At 49.2% G+C, this 22797-nt stretch overlaps 1 protein-coding gene across 1 annotated transcript in view; it reads left to right on the forward strand.

The window, feature by feature from the left end:
* Positions 1 to 1990: 1990 nt before the first annotated feature.
* Positions 1991 to 22797, forward strand: part of dachs (unconventional myosin-IXb-like dachs) — an 82761-nt gene continuing 61954 nt past the window's right edge. Inside the window, exons 1-3 of the mRNA XM_084603914.1 lie at positions 1991 to 3472; positions 11828 to 12156; positions 12732 to 12873. Of these exons, the coding sequence (XP_084460040.1) occupies positions 3364 to 3472; positions 11828 to 12156; positions 12732 to 12873 (580 nt within the window). The 5' untranslated portion in view covers positions 1991 to 3363. The remainder of the gene's footprint in view (positions 3473 to 11827; positions 12157 to 12731; positions 12874 to 22797) is intronic.

Genomic DNA, 22797 nt, shown 5'->3' on the forward strand with positions numbered 1-22797 from the left:
TGCAATCAGCGAAAGCACGCAAGCGTTGCATGTCGCTATAGATTAAAGCGTCGACGCCGCAGCTACGGGCGATTAAAAGGACTCACACTCGACCAGCCCGGCACAGGTGGTCGCGCCATCGTGGTTTGGTGGGTAGACTCGGGGAGCGCAACGTTAATTGCTATCCGCCCATGTTCCTAAACTTCCGCTCTTCTCTGCTTATACACAGTAGCGAAAGTCCAACGTACACACGCGTGCGCGCAGGAACCGTGCGTTGCAAGCCATTGTTTGAGGTTCTTGCCCCCAGCCCCGCTGTCTCTTCCAGTTAGCACCTGTTGCCGGTACGCGGTTGCTACGAAACGTTGCCGTGACACAATGCACTTGAGGAAGATTCGCGAGACAGACACTCACTGGCTGTAGTGAGCAAATATTAGCGATTTCGAAGGAAATAAAGTGTCTAATGCCTACCAAGTTGTCATAGCCATCCGCGGTCGCTCAGTGGTTAAGATGTCACTGTACCAGAGTACCCGGGTTCGAACCTGACCTCCGGCGGCTGCATTTCTATGGAAGGTGAAACGAAGAGGCGTCCGTGTGCTGTGCGATGTGAGTGCACGTTAAAGGTCCCCAGGTGATCGAAATTACACTGAAGCCTTTCACTGTATGGCTCCTCTTCCTCTCTTTTCGCTGTCACTACCACCTTCCTTGCTTTCCTTGCGGTGCGGTTATGGTGCTCACTTAAACAAGTTTGACAGATAATGCACTTTTCCCTTCTTGCGAACCATTATTATTATTATTATTATTATTATTATTATTATTATTATTATTATTATTATTATTATTATTATTATTATTATTATTATTATTATTATTATGTGGTCTGTAGAAACGAGAAAATGCTTAAAAGCGTGTTCGTGTTAGGAACGCGAGAGCCTTAGCATACCGGCTAACCTGGAAACGTTCAAATTCGTGAAACCTTCCGCCGGGCACATTTTTGGAGCCCGGACACGAATACTGACACGAATTAGTTCCTATAAGATATCAGCGTGCCCTTCATTAATGTAATCAGATTGTCAACAGGGCATTATCAAGTGTGTATCGCTTGCAAAAATTTCCTTTACGCTGACTGTTGCCCAGCAGCTTGAAAGACCTCGCGGCGAAAAAAACCACAAGACAGTTACGAAGTCTAACCGCTTTTACCTGCCTCATCAATAAGTCACCAGGTGCTGACACGGGGACGAAGTCATATCCGTTTTCGACCACTAAAGCGCTACTCCTTTCTAAGAGAACTATAGCTTCGAGCCCCAAGTCACCTTTATTTTTTTTTATTTTTTTTTTTTTTTACTGCCGATTGAATACTTAATTTATTCAAGTGATATAATGCCGATCAAATCGTTGCGATTACCGAGAAACGAAGTCTGTCCTCAGACAATAGCTTATCAAATGCCCATCGGGAAGATTTCTTGCCGAAATAATCTAAACGTATCGCTGATTGATTCCTCCTTGCTTGAGGCGCTTAAACGGGATTACCGATCATAAACCAAACTAGAACAACATCCAATGCTACTTCGCAGAAAACTAAACTTCATGCTACGCGTGGCGGACGTTAATTACTGGCTAAACTGCACGACAGCGCCTTTCGCAAAGTGGTTCCCTTCATAAGTATACAAACCACACACTCCCCCCGTCTTAATCTCGCCGCTCGCTGATTGGTACATTGAAATGGTCCAGCGAGAAAAAGCCGTTGTCTCGCGCGTGTTCCCTCCCTGCATCGCTGTCTGCCGCTGCTGACCCGCTCACCTCTGGACACCGCCTCGGGACATCAGCGGCGCGTGCGGCGGCGACCAGCCGGTTAGAGCCTGCGCGCCAGCTGTCGAGGCCGACAGACGCGTGGCGGGAACGTGCCATTGCATACAACCGCCTGTTGGCTGCCGCTGCTAAGATTTTGCGAAATCGCCGACTTCCGGCCGTCTCTATAGCTCTCTTCGTCGCTCCCGCCACAGAAGTGTCGAAACGTACGCGAGGTGCGCAACCTCTTCTGCAGAGTGAGCTGGAACCTCCACTGATCACGGCCCTGGAGGAACCCCGTGTCTTCCTCTGCGTTCCTCGATTTCGGGTATTCGCTGCTACGATCGCTTCCCTGATTACAGTTCTCACGAGTCCTTCACCGCCTGCACCTGCTCGTCCGCTTATTCCTGGATCGTGTTACCCTGGGCCAGTGCACTAATGCCTCGAGACATCGAAGATCTTTGTGCCGTGCCCTCCCTTGGGACTGACCCTCCATGTGTATCGGCAGAGTAGCTGGGATGTGAACACTAGGTACAGTACGCGTGCGGTGCGACTGCTTACTGGAAAGTACGCGCGTCCCTGTGGATTGTGGTCATCATGTCACCAAGCCGTACACCCACTCGTCAGCTTGTTGAGCCTCTGTACGATGTGTGAACCGGCAACCGTTCAGGAGAACTGCTACAATGCCTAAAGGATCGAGGTCACGAACTCTCGCGATCTGTGCCTGAATGATGCGCGAGCGTAATTCTACCAGCACATTGATTACAACTGGGGAAACCAGCATTCAATGCAAATCCTCTCTCTGACGTGCGATATCACGCAACCGATGGTGTTTGGGGCGGACTCGACACCCCTGCAGGTTGTACCAAATTCCGGTACATAATGTAGAATCCAGAGATAATTGCTTGTAAAATTTCATGGGAATAATTTGGACTTAGTTGCTGTTTGTTCCCTTCAAGTTTCTCGTCTCTAACGGCTCCTCTCTGCCAATTGCTAAGCACCTGCGTGATTGCCTTGTACTCGAAGGACTTAAAGCGAAACCCTGGAAAAGCAGGTGACAAACTCTACTAGGGTGTCCCTGCTCAGTTGCGACAGTGCCACACTGTGTTATAGTGTATCTCAGACTTCTCGTGCGTTATCAGTGTTGCACGCCAGTTTTCTGGCATCGAACACCGAGGTAAGGCGACCCTACTGGACGCGACCTAGTTGGGACTTACTTTTATTGCCTACTCAAGGCAGCGCCAAAAGTGGCGTATCTTAGATGCTCCGACCCAGCGGGAAGCCTCTGAAACGCCGTGATCCGAGTTCATTTGGAGGCGTCCTTGGCGTTCTTGCTCGGATGCCCGTGACTCCTTGTCGCGACGATTCAGTGCGTCGACTCTGCGCCAACGACTCTGCGCCAACGGCTCTGCGTGTGATGCGAGCCGCGAAACAGTATTTCGCGCGCGTTTCTTCCGCAGCTGTGTGTGCCATTTGTGAGTCTGCGGACATGCGGATAACCCTTCAACGGCTGCGTTTGTCAAGTCGAACCAGAATCAGCTAGGCTAAGAAGCAGAAGAAGAGTATAAGCGACATCGTTGACCTCGCCAGCGCAGCATCATGTCCATGCTTCAGTGGAGACACTCCATCGCTGCCTCGCAACCCCAGAAGTATTATTCCTCGAAGCGGTACGCGACCTTTCACTGCAAGAACAGCTGCCGCAGCGACCGTGAGTATCCGGACGGTGTCTTCGTTGACTCGACCGAAGTGTCCCTGACGATCACACACTTCAACGGAGCTGTAATGAAAGGGGTCTCGGAGAAAGCGACGTCGACCTTTTTATTTTTTTTTTCCCCCGTGGCCGATGTCTTATTTAGCCGGAGTTGTACGGAAGGCCAGGGTCGGGTGAAGGTGTCCGGGTCAAGTATGCGCCACGCAGCAGGCCTCGTGTAATCCGTGATTGATGTTGGCTGGTGGAAAGTGTTTACGAACTCCGCAATACCGAATGAGGTGTGTCATGCAAAGCTGTTCGACAAATACTAAGCGCGAAACTTGGGCGAATCGGGACGCTTAATTGAAAACAGCCAGGGAAAAAAAAATCGAAAGCTCGATTTTGGCTACGATTAACAAAAAAAGAATAACAAACTCAGTTTTTGTCCCCGCTACAGTTCCGTGCTCTCTCTTGTTCAACCCGACCTTCTTTCCAACGTAATATTTGGACGAACTGCGATTAAAACGCGAATTTGCGCCTGTTAATGCCTAAAAAGCGTTGGAGAATATTTTGCTCGAAACTTGACGCCTATGAACTTTTCGTGGCGAAGCACGTATTCTTGTTTTTCTCGTTAGTTTTGTTAATCTGCTGAGCTAATTATATCTCTGTGATTGTTTACCTCAAATCTGAAGCGTTCTCCAGAGAAAACTCTGCACTGAAAAGCAATGTGCATGGCTAAGTAATCTTCACTCTCGGCGACAGGTTGCACGTAAATATGTAGCCGTGTTCTGTACGCATAATTACGTGATAAAGGATTCAGCTTATACAGAGAAGCCTAGTTTGATGGCGGGAATTAGCGCCGGGCTGGCTCCGATATCTGTTCATTGAATAGAAGGAACTTACGAAGTACAACTATGCGGTGATTACTAGTGATTAAGAAGCCTTCGCAAGATATAGCAGCATCCACGTCAGGAACGCAGCGAATACGCCGGTAGCCTCTTCTGTTAGGAAAATGGCAGGTTCTTTTGAGTTACTCTTTCCTTCCAGAAGAAGGAGGAGAAAAAACTTTATTTTTGCCTCAAAATTCGATGTATGCAGGTTCGCTAGGTCTCCGCTTGACCATACTCACTGTCTAAGCTTTGATTTAGTGTTCTTCCGTGACGTATGCGCCCTGCTGACGGCCAGCATCTGCCTGGCCGTGACCGCACTGATTTCTATCTGCTTCAAGAGGCTCGTCGGGATCGGAACTATAGACATTTTCACGGGGACGCTTCTGGCGTTCTGGCGTCGAGAGTATGCATCAATGTTGCCTCTTTGGGCTGGACTGTGACTTCCCTCACACTTGCACTGTGAAGCTGTAGATATCCATCGATGTTTGCATTTATTTTCGTCGCGAATGACTTACCCTCGTAAGTAATGGCATACGCCAATCGAAAGTCTACAGGCAAGCACTGTGCTGTGTATGGGTGTACGAACAACCAGCGGAAGAGAGCGATTTTGGGGACTGAAGTGTGCCCACAACACAGCACTCCGCAGGATCACTGCCGTTGTGATATGTTTATGCTGCACCGGTTTCCTGCATCACACGATCTGCGAGGGCAGTGGATTGCTGCAATCAACCGCAAAGACTTTACAGTGAGTTAGTGGTCGCGGGAAAACTCACGACACTTCGTCGGCGGAATAAAGACTGACGTGAACGCTATGCCCGCGCTGCACTTGGGCTTTCCTTTCCTTCGGGCCAGTCCTTCATATTAACGCGAAAGTGTTACTTCGCTATGTCCACAAATTTCTGTCCGCAGACCGCGTCCGCAAAATCGTGTCCGCAGTAGTTACGAGTAATTGAGATGTGGTAGAGGTTAATGAGTGGTGTCAATCGATAGAGCCAGGCGTAATGTTGCTGGCGAAAAACTAATTTAGGCCAATAAGTTAATTAAGTAATTATTAGAGGCAAAAAATGTAAAAGTTGTTCGCAGCAGTTGTGAGTAACTGAGGAGGCGTAGATGTTAATGAGTGGTGTCAATCGATAGAGGGTGATGTAATGTGTGCGAAAAATAATTAAGCCAGGAGGGTAATTCGGTAATTAATTAGAGGCACAAAATGAAGAAGTAAAGGCGGAAATGGTCCAATTAGCGAGTGGCTTGGTGCCACATTTGAATGTATCAAGTACTAAAATAGTTAAATCAGTCAATTAAGATGACGTCAAAGATGTGACGTCACGCAGCCTGAAGTCGAGCCAAAAAAGGGCATAGGAAAGGACTGACGTGCAATTGGAATTTATTTTAGTTTTCGGTACTTTCAAATTGCGCGCCAATCCCTTCCTATGCCCTTTTTCGGCTCTACTTCCGGTTGCGTGGCGTCACATACTCTACGTCATTAATTCACTTCTTGTTTATTCATTTTAGTCTTTGTTACTTTCAAACTGTGCGCCAATCCCTTCCTGTGCACTTTTTCGGCTCTACTTCCGGTTGCGTTACGTCACATCCTTGACGTCTCACTATTTCACTTCTTGTTTACCCATTTTAGTCCTCGGTACTTTCAAATTGCGCGCCAATCCTTTCCCATGCTCTTTTTCGGCTCTACTTCCGGTTGCGTGACGTCACATTCTTGACGTCACCCTAATATACTGCCTTAATTAACTACATAGTCTTTGGTACTTTCAAATTGCGCGCCAATTCCTTCCTATGCCTTTTTTGGCTCGACTTCAGGTTGCGTGACGTCACACTTTGACGTCACCCTAATTGACTGATTTAATTAACTCCTTTAGTATTTGATACATTCAAATGTGGCGCGAAGTCATTCGCTAATGAGACCATTGTCACTTTTACTTTTTGCATTTCTTGCATCTAATAAATTATCTAATTATCTCAATGGCCTAATTATTATTTCGGACACAACATTACGCCACCCTATATCGATTGACACCACTCATTAGACTCTACCACGTCTCAATTACAACTGTTACAACTGCTGCGGATAGTTTTACATTTTTGCGTTTAATTAATCACCTAATGAACTTATTAGCCTATTTTTTCGGCAGCAACATTACGTCAGCCTCTATCGATTGACGACACCACTTATTAACCTCTACCTCTTCCCAATTACTCGCAACTGCTGCGGACACGATTTTGCGCACGTGGTCTGCAGATACGGCCTGCAGACAGAAATCTGTGAACATAGCGAAGTAACGCTTTCGCGTTAATAAAATAAAAATACCTACCGCTGACTAGCACGCCAGGCCTCGACGAATCCGACGCGTTTGATACCAGTGCTGACGACGAAGCGCTGGATCCGCTGGCTGACTTTGCGTTGGCCATTACTTCACATTGGTTGTTCATGCGAGCATATGAATCGCGTATTAGGTCATGAGGCACAACAGAGATGAAATTGAAGGAAGAAGCAGTACGAATACGGAGCCTTGAAGGGCACATAACAGATGCGCGGCCGTCCGGCTAAAGTTCAGCTTTCACAAGCACAGTCCAAAATGGCGGCATAACCTGTTTCGACGCTAGACGTCGCCCGTATCGGACAATGGCGCTACTGAAACGACGATTTGTGAAAATGTCTATACGCACTTGCTGCAAACAAAAATGGGAATGTGGTGGTGCAGAATTAATTACTGTTCCGCGAGAAACGGGATCATGCCGCAGCAGTCGATATACATGTATGTATATACAGTTTGTTAAAACTGTGTGTAACTACACATGAAAGTGATTCCGATATCGCCCCGCCAGTTTTGTGCGAGAAAATGAGCGTAATCGCTCTAGCCGACACTCGTGCACGACTGTACTCGCCGGCTGTTGTATTGTCTTGGCTACATTTATCGCAGGCAGCGCCTATTTCAGACAATACCGTACCTGGAGAAACCTTCTTTTTCTTCTTCTCTCGTGTCGTCTCCATACCATTGTTCCTGCATTGTATCGAATTGCGCATTATTAGCAAGTGTACGCGCGTATTACGTACTATACGTCCAGCAAGTATCAAGGCTTGGAATCGAAGGCTGATTAATTAGCGCGTCAAGTGTCAGATGGCATCACCGGCCATTGCTTCCGAGGCAACACTGACGCGCGTCACCGGACCGGAGAGCCAAGTGCGCGCCGCCTTAGCGTTTTCCCCTCCCGCGTGCCCAGTTGCGTCAGGCCGTTTAAGTAATGGCCTCCGGGAGGCCGCCTGTTGTGTTGTTCCTCGTCGTCCACCGCCGAGCGCGTGGCCTACTTTCGGCTACCCAGCCCAATTTTCTCCCCCTCGATGCATTGGTGCTTTTATTTCTCGGTAGTCGCACCGTTATCATCCCCGCTGTATCCCCCTTCGGTTTCCTCGCGTCTCTGGAATCTCCCGTTTCGCCTCGCATTCATCGGACCTAATTGATCGGCGCCGTTTGGCCCGTTAAGCGGTTGTCGAGTAGAAGCAGCAAGCGAAAATGGCCGACGCAGTTTGCATACCGCGCTAGGCTAGTGCTCGTTACGACCGAAAAAAAAAAAAAGAAGAAAAAAGAGCGTAACAGGCTGCCCTGTCCGCAAGTAGCCCTTCTGTTGAGGTATTGACGATGCCTTCCTCTAGCATAGCAAGAAAAAAGCAACAAAGTTACCAGCATCGACAACGTACGTGACGTCACATCCACCTGCACAAACTTCAACTGGCCCTCGCAGTAACTCTATGCAGTTTTCCGTGGCATGTTCATCAAATTTTGCTTCTGAGTTGTAACTTGTTTTAATGGCCTTTCTGTGTGAGTGCACTATGTGAGAGGACAGACATTTGAGGCACCCTGTACCTCAACATTGTTGAGCATCAATCTCTAGGACGACCAGGAGAAAGTGCTGCCTAATAACTGCATTTTTGTTTGGAAATACATATAGCAGAGAGGGGTAAAAGTTTATTGCATAAAAAGACAGGAAGGTTGACCGAGGAACTTGAATGGCTCCCCTGGTCCGGGGCGTCACTGGTTTTCTCCATCTGGCGGACTTGTTGAATAAACTTTGATTAAGACTTCAGAGTCTCGCTGGTCAGGGCCACCTCCCATTGCTCAGATGTCGGGTTAGCCGGTGTTAGCAGTTTTTTTTTTCTTTGTGCAAATTCCCACGATATACGCAGAGCGATGGGCACGTGTTTTTATTTTGAGAACGGTTAACCTTGTGTAAGATGAACGGGTTGTAGAAGGAAACAGCTCTCGTCATTATACCGTGGAGGAGCAAAGGCGACATTTTAGGCAGGACATTTGGTTTTCGCGCCCTGCGGGTCACGCCCGCTTTAGTCTAACTCTAAGCAACGTAACTACCTTGCAAACACTTAACCACAAGCACGCTGACGCTAACTTAGCGCTAAAAATGGGAGATAAATGCGAAAACCTCATCATGACAGTCCAGCCTCTTTCAAGATGGCGACGTGGTTTGGCAGATCACTAGTGCGCTCTTTAGTAAAGCGTCCAACCTGACACGGTGGCGTCGAGGAGGACAGCTGCTATAACGTCTGCTTCCGCTGTTCGCACGAACGGACGCTGCAACTTTTGTGTTTCTCTGTCTCGGCCGAGTTTCCCAGCTACCGAGATTAAGCAGATGTGACGGCGAGTTACATCTCCGCGCTAATGGCAGACGCCACAGTTACCCGACGGCGGCGGCGTTCTGAAAGGGCTCAATTATAGTTCCCCGGGAAAAAATAAAATATGCTCGCTCACGCGATTCACCGGTCGTGGGAGAACAATGGGGAATGGCGCCAGGACAAGCGCTACTTGGACAGGAACGTCCTCTACGGACGCATTTGGGCAACGAAACGCACCAGACCCGCTAGTGGCTCTGAACAGGCGGTGGAATCCCAAAGCTGTTCCATTCTGTTCGCTCGAAGGGTTTAAAACAACTCTTGTTGTATCCCGCACAAGTTACGCTTTCTATACAGCCAGTGCTATCATCAGCACTTTTCTCTCTCTCTTCTCTCGAGCTCACACGCTCACACTCTCTGTCGTAAATAAACAGTCTATCATCATCAGCACTTTTCTCTCTCTCTCTCTTCTCTCAGCTCACACGCTCACACTCTCTGTCGTAAATAAGCAGTCCACCATGAGTTTCCGTCTGCGTCTGGTGGTTTCCTCCGTCCGGATACCGGGCACCACAAGATGGCGACGAGGTCACCACAACTGTGTTGCAGAACACAATAATATCTTCAGTCGCTTGTAACATTTTAAGGCGAGAGTGTTAAAGGTGCGGTTACTCAGAAATTCTAGGGCGTCGGCATTGTTGCGTTATGAGCTAAAACCTACGACCACGGCGCCTACATGTGGTAGCTGGCATGGCCAAGAACTGATTCTTCGATGGTTCGCGCGACTTGACGAGACCGCATGGTATAAAAGTTGGGAGGCCCGTCCAACTCGGTTTCCGCATTTGAGGTGTGAAGGTGGAATAAGAATCAACCTTCCAGCGCTCTTGAATGAGTCACGCTACACCTATATAACAGGGGCGGTAGCCTACACTATCGCCCCATAGCTTTAAAGTCGTCATACTCGTAACTTTTTCGCATGCCTTCGAGTGCGTTCAATGTTGGAGACATCTCCCAAAGTCAGTATAAGTAGCATCTGTTTGAACACCGTGTCATGAGGCCAGGAAAAAATTACCTTTTTGCTACCGGCCGACGATGGCGGCGAACTAGTACCGCGTCAGAGTGTATCAGGGAGCTTCCTAGTGTGGCTATGCGTCGTTTGCTGTTATGCCGACAACGACAGCAGTGTACGCGAAGGACGAGGCTTATGATCGACTTCCTCGGATACCGGACACGAAGGCAAAATTTTCTGAGCTTAGCTTTACCTGTGTTGGAGGTCATGTGTAATAGCACATTGAAGAGTGCTACGTGGCTCTCTCTCCACCAGGGCGACGAGTACAGCGTATTCCGCGGCGTCGGAACGGGCCTCGCACGGGGAGCAAGCTATATCCTACCCTATTCCTATTATTCCAAAACGTGCGATCGCATTCGATGCATTTCAAGTCGTTTTGAACTCGGGACTATCTAATTCGTTCAGAAAACCGAATGGCTCGGTGTTCTATTCACTGTTTGAAACCACCCCAGTATTCGCACGCCCCCTTTAGATGTCTGAAGCGACAGAGTTGTGTCAGCGGTATGCTTCTTGCATACATTTCGCCATTACAGTGGTCGCCCTTCCATAGTGACTTTGAATTTGATTTTGCCGTCAATATTTCCTTCACCTGCTGTCTGGGATTCTGCAGCAGGTGGGTATGTGGAAGCCTTCTGCCGCTCATTCGCTCAGACGACGGATTTTCCACGTTTTCCGCGCCTCGGGGCGGAGGCATATGGAAGAGAGCGACGAGCGGCAATGCTTTGGCGGCCCTCAGGCCAGCGTCGCGCGGTGTGTCGCCGCCAGTTCGTGCGGTTAGCGCTGTAAGGTGTTTCTTCCCTGCTTTTTTTTTGTGTGTTAGTTATGTGAGGTCTTATGAGGCATAAAAAACCATGGTTATCATGCACCAAACACAAGCTTAGATGTCCAAATAACTTAAGTTGTGAGAAAAAATTGGATGAAATGGGACGCGCTGACTATAAAATAAAGTAAAATATTTTTTCTCGCGTCTCCGGGATGTGTGCATTGGATTGAAATGAGATTTACAATGAGCTTATCACCACTGAATTTACACCCATGTTGATCTTACTTTTTTTAGGATAAATTTGCGCATATATGTGCTTACGCCCTATAAGTATACAACATAAGACTACTTCGATTGACTGAGTGCGTACGTGTGTGTGTGTGTGTGTGCGTGTGTGTGTGTGTGTGTGTGTGTGTGTGTGTGTGTGTGTGTGTGTGTGTGTGTGTGTGTGTGTGTGTGTGTGTGTGCGCGTGTGTGTGTGTGTGTGCGTGTGCGTGTGTGTGCGTGCGTGTGTGTGTGTGTGTGTGCGTGTGTGTGCGTGTGCGTGTGTGTGTGTGCGTGTGTGTGTGTGTGTGCGTGTGTGTGTGTGTGTGCGTGTGTGTGTGTGTGCGTGTGCGTGTGTGTGTGCGTGTGTGTGTGTGTGCGTGTGTGTGCGTGCGTGTGTGTGTGTGTGCGCGTATGTGTGTGTGTGTGCGTGTGCGTGCGTGTGCGTGTGTGTGTGCGTGTGTGTGTGCGTGTGTGTGTGTGTGTGTGTGTGTGTGTGTGTGTGTGTGTGTGTGTGTGTGTGTGTGCGCGTGTGCGTGCGCGTGCGCGTGTGTTTGTGTGTGTGTGTGGGGGGGGGGGAGTGCATGTGCGTGTGCGCGCGCGCGCGTGTGTTTGTGTGTGTGTGTGTGTGTGTGTGTGTGCGTGCGTGCGTGCGTGCGTGCACACACACACACACACACCAGCCTAGTTCAGGCTTTGTGTGGCGCCCACTTGTCTGACGGCCCGTCGCCTCCTTCCCTGCTCTGTGCAGATGCGTCCTCGTCGAACGAGGCGGTGCACCTGCAGCAGAGGCTCAAGAGCCTCAGCTGCGAGCTCGTGACGCTGCGGAACCGCCTGCACGTCACCGAGGCCGGCGGTGCAGCGGCCGGGCAGCAGCAGCATCAGGCGGGACCCGTGGCCGGCTCCTCGGCGCCGGCCGCGGGCAGCACGGCACCCATCCTGCAGGATGCCTCCCCACATGCCGGTCGGGCCCCCGCCCAGCCGCCGCCGGGAGGGCTGTCACCCGGGGTGGGTCCCGCCGTCGGAGCGCCGCCCGCTGCCGTGCCCGTGGTGCCCGTCTCGCCGACAGCCGCCATTGCCGTGAGTTTCCCCTCGGCTACGTCCTCCTAGAATTGTGGGCTTTCCTTTTCTCACTAGTGTAATACCATAATTTAAGGCGCTTTAATGAGTCTCTAGTGTGGACGTGAAGTAGCTCACAGTACTTAGCTTATTAAACAACACGAGTAAGTCAAACATGAACGGCAGAAAAACATGAACGGGATTGACTCCGACATCGACTTCGGAAGTCCCTTCTACTCTTCTTACTGTTTTACAAATTGTAATTAAGCGGTCGCCGAGCCCCGTAGCGCATTCTTCTGAAGCATGCTCAAATCGCCCGCTCTTTAGATACAGAAAAAAAAGAACAGCTGTTCGGCCTTGCTGCCTGCAAGCCCATGCTCGGTATGGGATGGCGCACCATAGTCCTGGTACTGAGTGAAGAGTACGGCGCATGTTAGGTTCCTCTCATGTTGCCTGTCTGTGCCGAAAGAAAGTTGAGTGTTTTTGTGGATTCCGTGCTTCGCGAAAATTGCGTGATCTCTCCAAAAGCAGAGAGAGTCAGCAGCGTTCATTAGGCTACACTGTCGTTGGATTCGAGTGGCGACCTTGCGGTGCAGGATGTTGGACCTGTTGTGGACCTGCCCGGCGGTGGTCTTGCGCACCAACAGGGCGCTCCTCCTGTGCCGCACCCTGGCCTGAAGGACGGCAAGCATCCCTTGCCTCCGGGATCCGTGGCCGCGGCGCACGCTTACGTTCAGGGTGAGTGACTTGGCGAAACTCTGACCACGTGTTGACGCAAACGCCCGAATGTGGCGATCGTATATTCTATTTCGGCTATGCATCGCCCAAAGAGGCAAGCATAGCAAGGAGGCAAGGTTGCGTGGGTGTATGCAATTAGGAAGTTTGCGGAGGTAAGTTGGTGCTGTTATGTTGAAGAAGAAGAAGAATAGGATGATGGTAACGATATAACTACAACGTGATCGCTAATGAATGGCGTTCAGTCCGCAATTAACGCTTTCTCGCGCCAACCCCATAACATGACCTCATTCCCAAAGGTCGTCGCTGCAAACTTTATGCCATCGCCGTTTGTGCGCGCCTTGCCTCAAATCATGAGATACCCGACCTTCCGAGCCAGCCTTCGATAAGCAGAACGATCAGGAAGGTAAGGAAAGGTGAAGTGGTTCGGTGGCGCGCCCCGGCTGCGGAAGGTAGCTAGTTCGAAACCCACCGGAATACAAGTTGGGTACAAGTATCCCCCGACCTGGCGGCCGGTTCATTTAGAGAATACAGCTGGGAGAGCCCCCAATTTTGCTGCGCCCTTTCGGGCACCCTTCCTGTTTACAACAGCAGCCTGCCAAGGTTGTTCTATGCGTGTTGCTGTGCCGGATTTGTGATTGCCTTTGTTCTTCCATGTTCCATATTAAGCCTCCCGGGAGGGATGCCCAGGCCATTCAGGCTGGGCAGTCGCTGGTTTCATTCAGGTGCATATGTGGGCTCACTCCAGTAGCTGGAGAAGCGACCGTCGTCGTGCAGCCTCGTTTTTTAAAAGAAAGGGCCACATATGGGCTTCTGCCGCACGAGACGGACCTAAGGTTGTTTGATGGCGGAACGAATCACCGGCCCACCGACACAACGCATGACACCGTAGAAGAGCCGAGCACCAGGTCAAGGGAAATCTTGTACCCATTGGAAACCGGTGGGTGCCCAGTGGCACCGGGGATCGAACCTGGTACCTCCCGAATTGGAGGCGGATGCTCTACCACAACTACCACAAGGCCACCGTTTCGGTTCAGCCAGCGTTCCCGTTTGTGGCTGTCTGCCTAGCATGCTGGGAAAACGGGAGAACTCAAATGGAACACGGAAAGAAGGAAACACTTACTGGGCGTACACGCCACAAAGCGTTCAACGGTTTTAGAAGTCTGTCTGGCAGTCCCGATGTTTTCGAACAGCGCTACGCGCAATGCTCTCGTTTGCAAGAGTATACTGTTTCCATTCCTGTCAGTAAAGTCTGCCTTCCTCAGTTCAGTTCAGTCGTTCAGCCGTGCCCAACTCTTTGTGACCCTATATGAACCATATCACGCCACGTTTTCCGGTCTTTCACTATCTTCCTAACATCACATAACTTCATCTGCAGCGCCTCGAGGATGCCATCTAATCATCGCGTTCGCTGCCTACCCCTTCTCCAGCGACCCTCAACCTTTCCCAACATCAAATCTTTCTCCAGCGACTCCTCTGTTCTCATCAGATGAGTTAACTTTATAGAATTTGACCCTCCAATGAGCAGTCAGGGTTTATGATCGACAATATAGACTGATTTGATCTTCTGGCAGTCCAAGGAACTCTCAAGAGTCTCCGCCAGTACCACAATGAAGTGAAGCCTTTTTCCGTAGCTCATGATGTGTCCTCTACGCATGACAAGGACGCTCCTCGGTGCTACTCAAATTATGTTCTGCATTGGGGGAGTAAGTGATTAAATTTCAGCGTGGTTCAGCGAGTTGCCCGGAAGCTTCCTCTTCAGGTAAAGTTAAATGCCCTCACTGTTGCGGCGTTTGATGAACGAGGCCCACACGGTAATTTTCCTTGCGTTCCAATACATCGCTATCCATTAAAGCGAATTAAGACTATGGAAGGGTCCCCCCATCCGATCCGCCGATCATTTCAGCTGCGGCCTATAGTATAGGGCCGTTCCATACTCCAACAAAGATCGTGGGCAAGGGCGAGCCGGCGTATCGTCCCGTAGGTGCGCGGGGGACCAATGCAACCGAGCGGGTAGAGGGGATCGTTTGGTCCGGTCGCTATGCGCGCAGCCGTCGGCGGCTGCGGGCGGCTGCGGCGGCCCAGTTGAACCCGTCCGACGTACTCGTCGGCGGGCGTTAATGCCAGGGCGGAACGCAGTCTGCGCGGCCCTCTTATCCACTAAACGCTTTGTCGTGCGCCTCGGTCTGCTGCGAGTTGGCCGACGTTACAGAGGCCTCCTCGTGTGCGTACTTTCTTTTGAATTTTTTTGTCTTTAGTCCAAGTGCTTGGATGTGCTGCTGCTCCAGCGCTGGATTCCCGCACTGTTGCAGCCAGAGGCAGAAGACTGAGAACTGTCTTGTTTGAAAGACCCAGGATTAGTTTCGATTGGTCGATTTATTTATAAGGTCGTCACTAATGGCCTGGTCGTCAGCCGTTATATCTGTGACCACTTAACGTACGCATCTTCAACAGGTGCGGACTACAATAGATGTCCACTTTGCGTGGAGTGGCCGCTGAAAACAAAAATTTGAAGACAGCGCTGCTGAAGCCTAAAATCATTGGCGCAGACAAGTCCTTGAGTACTGAACGTTCAGGTGACATCGGCTAAATGGGCCTTGGGATGTTTTCCGCTAATTAATTCTGGCTGCTACGCAAGTATTCGAAAGTTACCATTTAGAGACCCTGAGATCTCATCCCGCAAGTTCATTCATGTCTCCGATACCAAATTTCGGCGTTCTAAGTGCCACAGAGGGACAGCTATCCAGTTCATAGCAGTGCTCATCTAAGATCCAGCTACTCCAAGTCCTAGCCATTGAGCAGCAGGAGGATCGTCGCCACATTTCCATTCACCTTGAACAGATATATCCATTCTAATCATTGGATAAGCAGCAGATTAAAGCGAAATCAAGTCTAAGCTGTTGTGGTTCGTTGCATTTGATGTTTGCTATTGCAGTTGCTTGCTTGCATGTTTAGGATTAGCTAGGCCTACGCCAATGTGCTGCGCACAGTGTAAAGTTAGAATTCCCGTATGCCCTGTCACAGCTCAAGAAGAGATGTTTGCAGATGTTTTTGCGATGTTGCACTTCTGAACTTCCGTGATTCGTGACATCGAGAACAGGCGATCGTTCTTTGCATTTTGCACAAACGTGTGGATGCGACGTCTCACGGCGATTTGAAACTGAAACCACAACCCATTTCAGCTACTCATCAATAAGCAACACAACCACCTAACATCTGCTTGCGAAATGCTGTTAATCCGCCGAGTACCTTAATCAAGACTATTCCGACGGATTTCTGAAACGATCAATGACTGCTGCTGCAACGTCCGTGCACCCCCCCCCCTCCCTCCCCCACCACTGGAGCGAATAAAAAAATATTTGCGGTCTCTCCAAGTTGGCAGGTATTACACCAAGTGAATAATATGAGACAGTGGGCCTTGGATTTCAAATTTATTGACGAAGTCGTCTTTTAAATACTTCGTCAGACATTGTAGGCGGAGGGTAGCTCCCTCAGTGATAAGCAGTCATTCTTTCTATTGTGCCCGTCGCTGCTACCCTGTGCCCGTGGATTATCAGCGCGTAAATCCCTGCCTGATAATGGGCCACCAGCAATGCTTCCATTTACTCATGTCCATTCTGTGTCCATAACGAGACCATGAGGCGTTATATGTCCCCCCCCCCCCTCCATCCTCACCTCGTGAGCAAGTTAATGCTACCTAAATTCAAGTTAGCATCTTCGCCTTGACAGTCGAGTGGGTGCGATTGCGCGACTGCCTGCTTGCATCACACGGAGGACTTGGTCACTGACAGTCCGCAAGCTTCCCCGCTGGCTTTGCACTTTCAAGGGCACGCAAGCTTGGGGCACACAGTAACAGGCGAAATGCGAAAAACTCTGGGGGAAAAAAAAAGGCTATTTTCATGCATATTTCACCGCTCTCTGCCCGTACACGACCTCTGCATGCCCGGACTCTTCTTGCTCACTGGATAGCCCCTTACCAGTCGTGACATCAGGCAATTTTTCGCGGCGAAACCCCCGTCAATCGCGAAAGAATAAAACGGCCCCAAACCGGGCACGCCGGACGCAACGCTGGATGGGAGAACGCTCTTTTCCGGCGCGAGAGGCCATGCGCGCCCATAATGATAGCCGCCAAGCCAGAGAAAGAGATTCAGAACGAACGAGAAGAAAATGAAAGAAGACGCTAAGGGAGCCGAGCAGCAGCGCTTGCATGCCTACCTGTTGCCTGCGTGAACCAGCCAGTGCTTACACGCACATACGCGCTCACGTTCCGCGCAAAAGGTCGTGCGGTATTGTGCGCGCACGGGGCATCACGCTTTGCGAATCGTGCACCTCGGTCGGGGCACCGTACTCTCTTCTCGCTCAGTTCGCGTTTCAAGATCGCAGCACGCAAAGTCCGAAGTTCTGCGTCCTGCGCACTGCAATTAGAAAAAAAAAAAAAAAAAGTGAGTTGTTGAAGAGCGAGCTTGAACGGGTGGCGTCCGACGCCGCCGCCGTTATTACGTGCAATTCGCGCCTTCGCTTCAACCTTTCCCCCTCCTCTTTCGCGCCGAAAGTGAGAAGGCGCACAACGTGCTGTGAAAAAAGTGGGAAGACCACGAGCAGCCATTTCCGCTCGCAAGACAACGCTGGCTGCAGCAATTTCTCGCTGCTTTCAGTTTTCTTTTCTTTCTTTTCTTTTTAGTTTTTCTCAGGCGTTGTGTAGCAGCCCCATCACCCTGTACCTTAATTCGTTACAGATAGTTTCATTGCGCTACCACTAGAGCCTGCTTTAGCCGATTTTGCGTGTTTGTCTGTCCAGTTCTTGGCTTCTGGCAGGTGGTAGTTGGCAGATAGTAGATTTAGCCGATATTTGTCCAGTCCTTGCTTAATGGCAGGTGGTAATTGGCAGACAGTAAATTTGGCCGACATTTGTCTAGTCCTTGCTTAATGGCAGGTGGTAGTTGGCAGACAGTAAATTTGGCCGATATTTGTCCAGTCCTTGCTTAATGGCAGATGGTAGTTGGCATACAGTAGATTTAGCCGATATTTGCCCAATCCTTGCTTCATGGCAGGTGGTAGTTGGCAGACAGTAGATCTGGCCGATATTTGTCCAGTTCTTGATTAATGGCAGGTGGCAGTTGGCAGATAGTAGATTTAGCCGATATTTGTCCAGTCCTTGCTTAATGGCAGGTGGTAGTTGGCAGACAGTAAATTTGGCCGATATTTGTCCAGTCCTTGCTTAATGGCAGATGGTAGTTGGCAGACAGTAGATTTAGCCGATATTTGCCCAATCCTTGCTTCATGGCAGGTGGTAGTTGGCAGACAGTAGATTTGGCCGATATTTGTCCAGTTCTTGCTTAATGGCAGGTGGCAGTTGGCAGATAGTAGATTAGCCGATATTTGTCCAGTCCTTGCTTAATGGCAGGTGGTAGTTGGCAGGCAGTATATTTCATCTGTTTGTCCTGTCTTTGGCCAATCATGGGCAGAGGCACATTATTTTCTATTATTTTTGAGTCAGTTCAGTCGTTCAGTCGTGTCCGACTCTTCGTGACCCTATGGACCATGTCACGCCACGCTTTCCGGTCTCTCACTATCTTCCTAACATCACATAACTTCATCTGCAGTGCCTCGAGGATGCCATCTAACCTTCGCGTTCGCTGCCTACCCCTTCTCCGGCGACCCTCAACCTTTCCCAACATCAAATCTTTCTCCAGCGACTCCTCTCTTCTCATCAGATGACCAAAGTAGCTGAGCTTTAACTTTAGAATTTGACCCTCCAATGAGCAGTCAGGGTTTATGGTCGACAATATCGACTGATTTGATCTTCTGGCAGTCCAAGGAACTCTCAAGAGTCTTCGCCAGCACCACAATTCAAACGCGTCAATTCTTCGGCGGTCAGCCTTTTTCAAAGTCCAACTCTCGCATCCATACATCACAACTGGAAAGACCATAGCACGAGTTATACGGATCTTGGTTGGCAGACTAATGTCTCTGCTCTTTACTAGGCGGTCAAGGCTAGCCATTGCTCTCTTTCCCAGAAGCAGGCGTCTCTTAATTTCATAGCTGCAGTCTCCTTCCGAGGTAATCTTGGAGCCCAAGAAGAGAAAATCTGTCACCGCTTCCATTTCTTGTCCCTTGATGCTCCAGGACTTGATAGGGCAAGACGCCATGATCTTTATTTTTATTATTTTTGAGTAGCCTCACCATAATATATGTCCTTGAGCACTGGCAGGCAATAGTTGGGGCTAAACAAAAACGTGTCTCTGGCCGCGAATGAATTTGAAACCTGCGGAGGCACGAGCAGATCGTCACCTTCGCTGGCCACTGCAGTATACTATGACGCTATCGCCGAACACCCCGCGTTAATTACTGCCGGTCTCTTGTTCGGTGCTTTCCATGTTTTCGTCTTGATCAGGCACCGTCCTTGCGCAGTAAATCCAGAGCACACCGGTGTCGCATTGCCTTGCAAAGGCGTTGCAAGGGGCCCCAAAACTTAATCACGCCCTACATTTATTAAGGACCCCAAACACTGATTTTACGCATGTTTGTCTGAGGCCTGCCTGAGCTTGAAAAGCTTGCCTCGAACCGAAACAAGTGAAAACCGAGTGCACCACATTCGCATTTGGCCTAACCACGCTGAATCATCCGCCTTTTTTTTTTTTTTTTTGGGGGGGGGGGGGTGTTAAGGTTTACTGTTTGCACAATTAATATAACGCGCAAACTATAGAAACCAGGGTCTCAAGATAGACGAGTGTAACGGAACTCTAACAGATCGATAAACATTATCAAATGCTAACAGCAAAATGAGCGCATCGCTTTCTATGGACAAGAAGCTAAATTCGAACAATAGAGTACAGAATCGCTATCAAACTTCAGAATTATAAGGTACTAAATAAGGTACTAAATTATTAAAAAACAAAATGAAAATCTTTAGGGATACTTGAGCTTCGCCTTTAAATGCATGACGCGATAGCGTAGGCTATACCACCTGACATGTAAAGCCCCGCTTTAACCAAGCCGTATGAACGTTCCCTGGTTGCCTAGGTGTAACGCGAGTGCCCTGGCTGGCTGATTCTGATTTAACCTTCCCATATGAAAGTAGAGGCCTGAGCTGGCAGCACCTGCTAAACGTAACGTATGCAACACTGCGTCCAGTCGGCGTAGCCACGTCACCTGCCAGCACCGCTTGCTCGTTATTTTATCTCATAACACCAATAACGGCGCCGGACTTCCTTTGAACGGGTCCTTTAACGCTATCCAATTAAAATGGGACTGGAAAAGCTCCGAGAACAGTTAGTAGAGGAAGAGCCGTGTGCTCTAATTCACATGTTCTCGTTTCGCAGATGTGCACATGCAATATGTAGAAATAGTGTTTGCCTACGCAACTATGGCGCAAGTGAAGTGATAATGTACAAATATATAAAACAACCATAGTAGTAAAATACCTTGCAAGGACAACATGCTTGGTCTATAGTAAGTGGTCCAGTGCCGAATCCAGCATTTTTTTTCTTTTTTTTTTTTAAATATATGAGCTGTTGGATGGAAATGGTAGTTTCGCACTTTCTACCAAACCATGCATGCCAGTCCTTCGTCTTGGGTGTGTATGCGTCGTGAGAAGAGTCCTAGAATATATCACAGTAGGGTATGCACACTGGGAAAAAGTGTCCTCTTCGAACCGCGCCGTTTGGTTCAAATGCGTAGGCGGCGGGCGCCTGACGACATTTAACCAGTCATTTCTTTTTAGCGCCATACTGCGCTTTGTCGCTGCGTCGGCGTTATCCAGATACGCTTCGAAGAATATAGGAAGAATACGACGACCTCGGAAGACTGTGCAGTGGTTGCTGCAACATTCGCTTCCAGCGCTTCCTGTGTGCCTGCGTGTACTTCTTTATAGGGTTAGCTCTACTCTGCGCATACTCAGCGTGTTTGGGGTGGTGCCGCAATTGACCCATGCCATTACCGTTAGAACAGGTGTTTGCCTCAGCGCTGGGACAGTGTACCTATCATGCGACCTCATTCATGCCACATGATCACGACATAAAAAAAAAGTAAAAAAAGAAAAAAAAACTGAGAAAAAAAAAAGGGAAACAAAAAGAATAAAAACAACTTCAAAACAACCTATGTCGTATGTCGCTACGTCATAGGCTAACCGAGACCTACTTCCGGTTTCGGTTCTATCGTGTCTGCTTTCTTAAAGTATACTTCCATCTAGTATTTCTTTAAAAATGGCTTTTTCTGTACAGGGAAGAGGAAGTTTTGAGAAATGCGATGCAATTACGAACTCAAAATGTTCATAAAAACCCACGGAGTCGCCCTTACATTTTTACACCCGCCCGTCCCGCAAGCCGGAAAATAGATACACTTTGGGAAGGACACATGCACATTTTCGATCATGGGGTAGAGATCGCTACCTAGGTATATTCAAATCCCTTCCATGGGATGCTTGAACAACAGCGATCAAACCGAAACTCAAGCGGTATTACCTTACCAAGGCCAATCCCCACTTCAGCTGCAGTGCGCTGTTATTGTCCCGTGGGGGGTCAGCGCGTATACACGGGCAAGTGGCATATGCCTCAGTGCTTAAAACTTGTGTAGCTCCACGGTTGTTTGTGTGTGGCTTTGATAGAGTACTTATTTCTGTAGTCGGATACAAGTAAAGTCTGCAGTAACCGCCACGCAGAATTTCGTCGCGACAGGGAGTAGTCTGTTTTTAATGCTTTTCTGGTTACCTGAAAATAGTTAACCATGAGAATAACCTCAAGTATGTTGTTGCTCCTGGCTTATTTGAGATAGGCAAATATTAAAATGCCACTTTCTTTTACTGCTCAGCGGAGCTATACACACGCCGCGTGTCATATTGCCCAAAGTTAGAGACTGCAGTTTTGTTTTCTTGTTTTTGTTTTTTTGTTTTTTTTTATAGCTGATCTTTAGATTCGCAGGGTTTGACCTTCGTGAGGCCTCCTGCTTCATTTCGCTCTCGTCCTATCAATTCGGTTACGGCCTGGGGACACAGGCGGAGAGTCGTCGGCCTGCCAATAATTGCCACACACGGTATTAATAACAAAAGCCAAAAGTGCATGGTGCTTTACCAGAAGCCATCAGTTTTTTTTTTTCTTTTTTTTAACGATCGCGTAGCCCCAGGTCGTGCCAGCTCCGCCGCAGTTGTGTAGCAGATAGGGCGGTCGACTACTGTACCCAAAGATGCGGCATAGAAACCAATCCGCAGTGGCCGCCTTTCGATGGCGGCGAAAAGCAAGGCGCCCGTGTGCTGTGCGATGTCAGAGCGCGTTAAAGAACCCCAGGTGGTGGAAATTTCCGAAGCCCTCCACTAGGGTGTCTCGCTTTGAAACGTTAAAGCTGCCCCCCCCCCCCTCCTCAGTTTCCTTCAATTTTTTTCCTCCTCTTGTACTGACCTCTGCTAGAATGTAGGATAGATCCACTGCAATATGCGACAAACACTCAGATGGCGTCCTGAAAGGGATGTTAAAGTAAAAGCTATATTTTCGCCTCTCTCTGTTTCGGTCCTTGACCCTGCTCAGATATGACCTCCAATTACGAAGCCACGCCCAGCATATCAGCTCGATCGCACACACCACCTCCGGCTTTGATCTCGCCTTGTCTCTTTGGCGCCACAGGCGGCGCACGTCGCTTATTGCGGCGACGGCCGTATGACAGTCCTTGATGCTATTCCTGGCGAGATCAGTCCAGGTCGATTGAAAAGCGATCAGCCTCGCGGCTATGCTTTTTCCTACCAAGAACAGACATCTAATGAACAAATGAATTAAGGAACTAATTGCCAAACCTTATTTGCATGTCAGATCAGTACAGCATCCGAGTTTCCGCTTCAGTTGCACAAAATCGAGCAGGACCACTTGCGAGCCCAGTAAGGGCACACTCTTCTGCACACGCGCTTTTACAGCGTTTGCCCAAAGTTAGCTGGGTGCCCTG

Source organism: Amblyomma maculatum, chromosome 5 (assembly GCF_055883805.1).
Source record: "Amblyomma maculatum isolate TAMU_Amacu chromosome 5, ASM5588380v1, whole genome shotgun sequence".
Taxonomy (NCBI): domain Eukaryota; kingdom Metazoa; phylum Arthropoda; class Arachnida; order Ixodida; family Ixodidae; genus Amblyomma; species Amblyomma maculatum.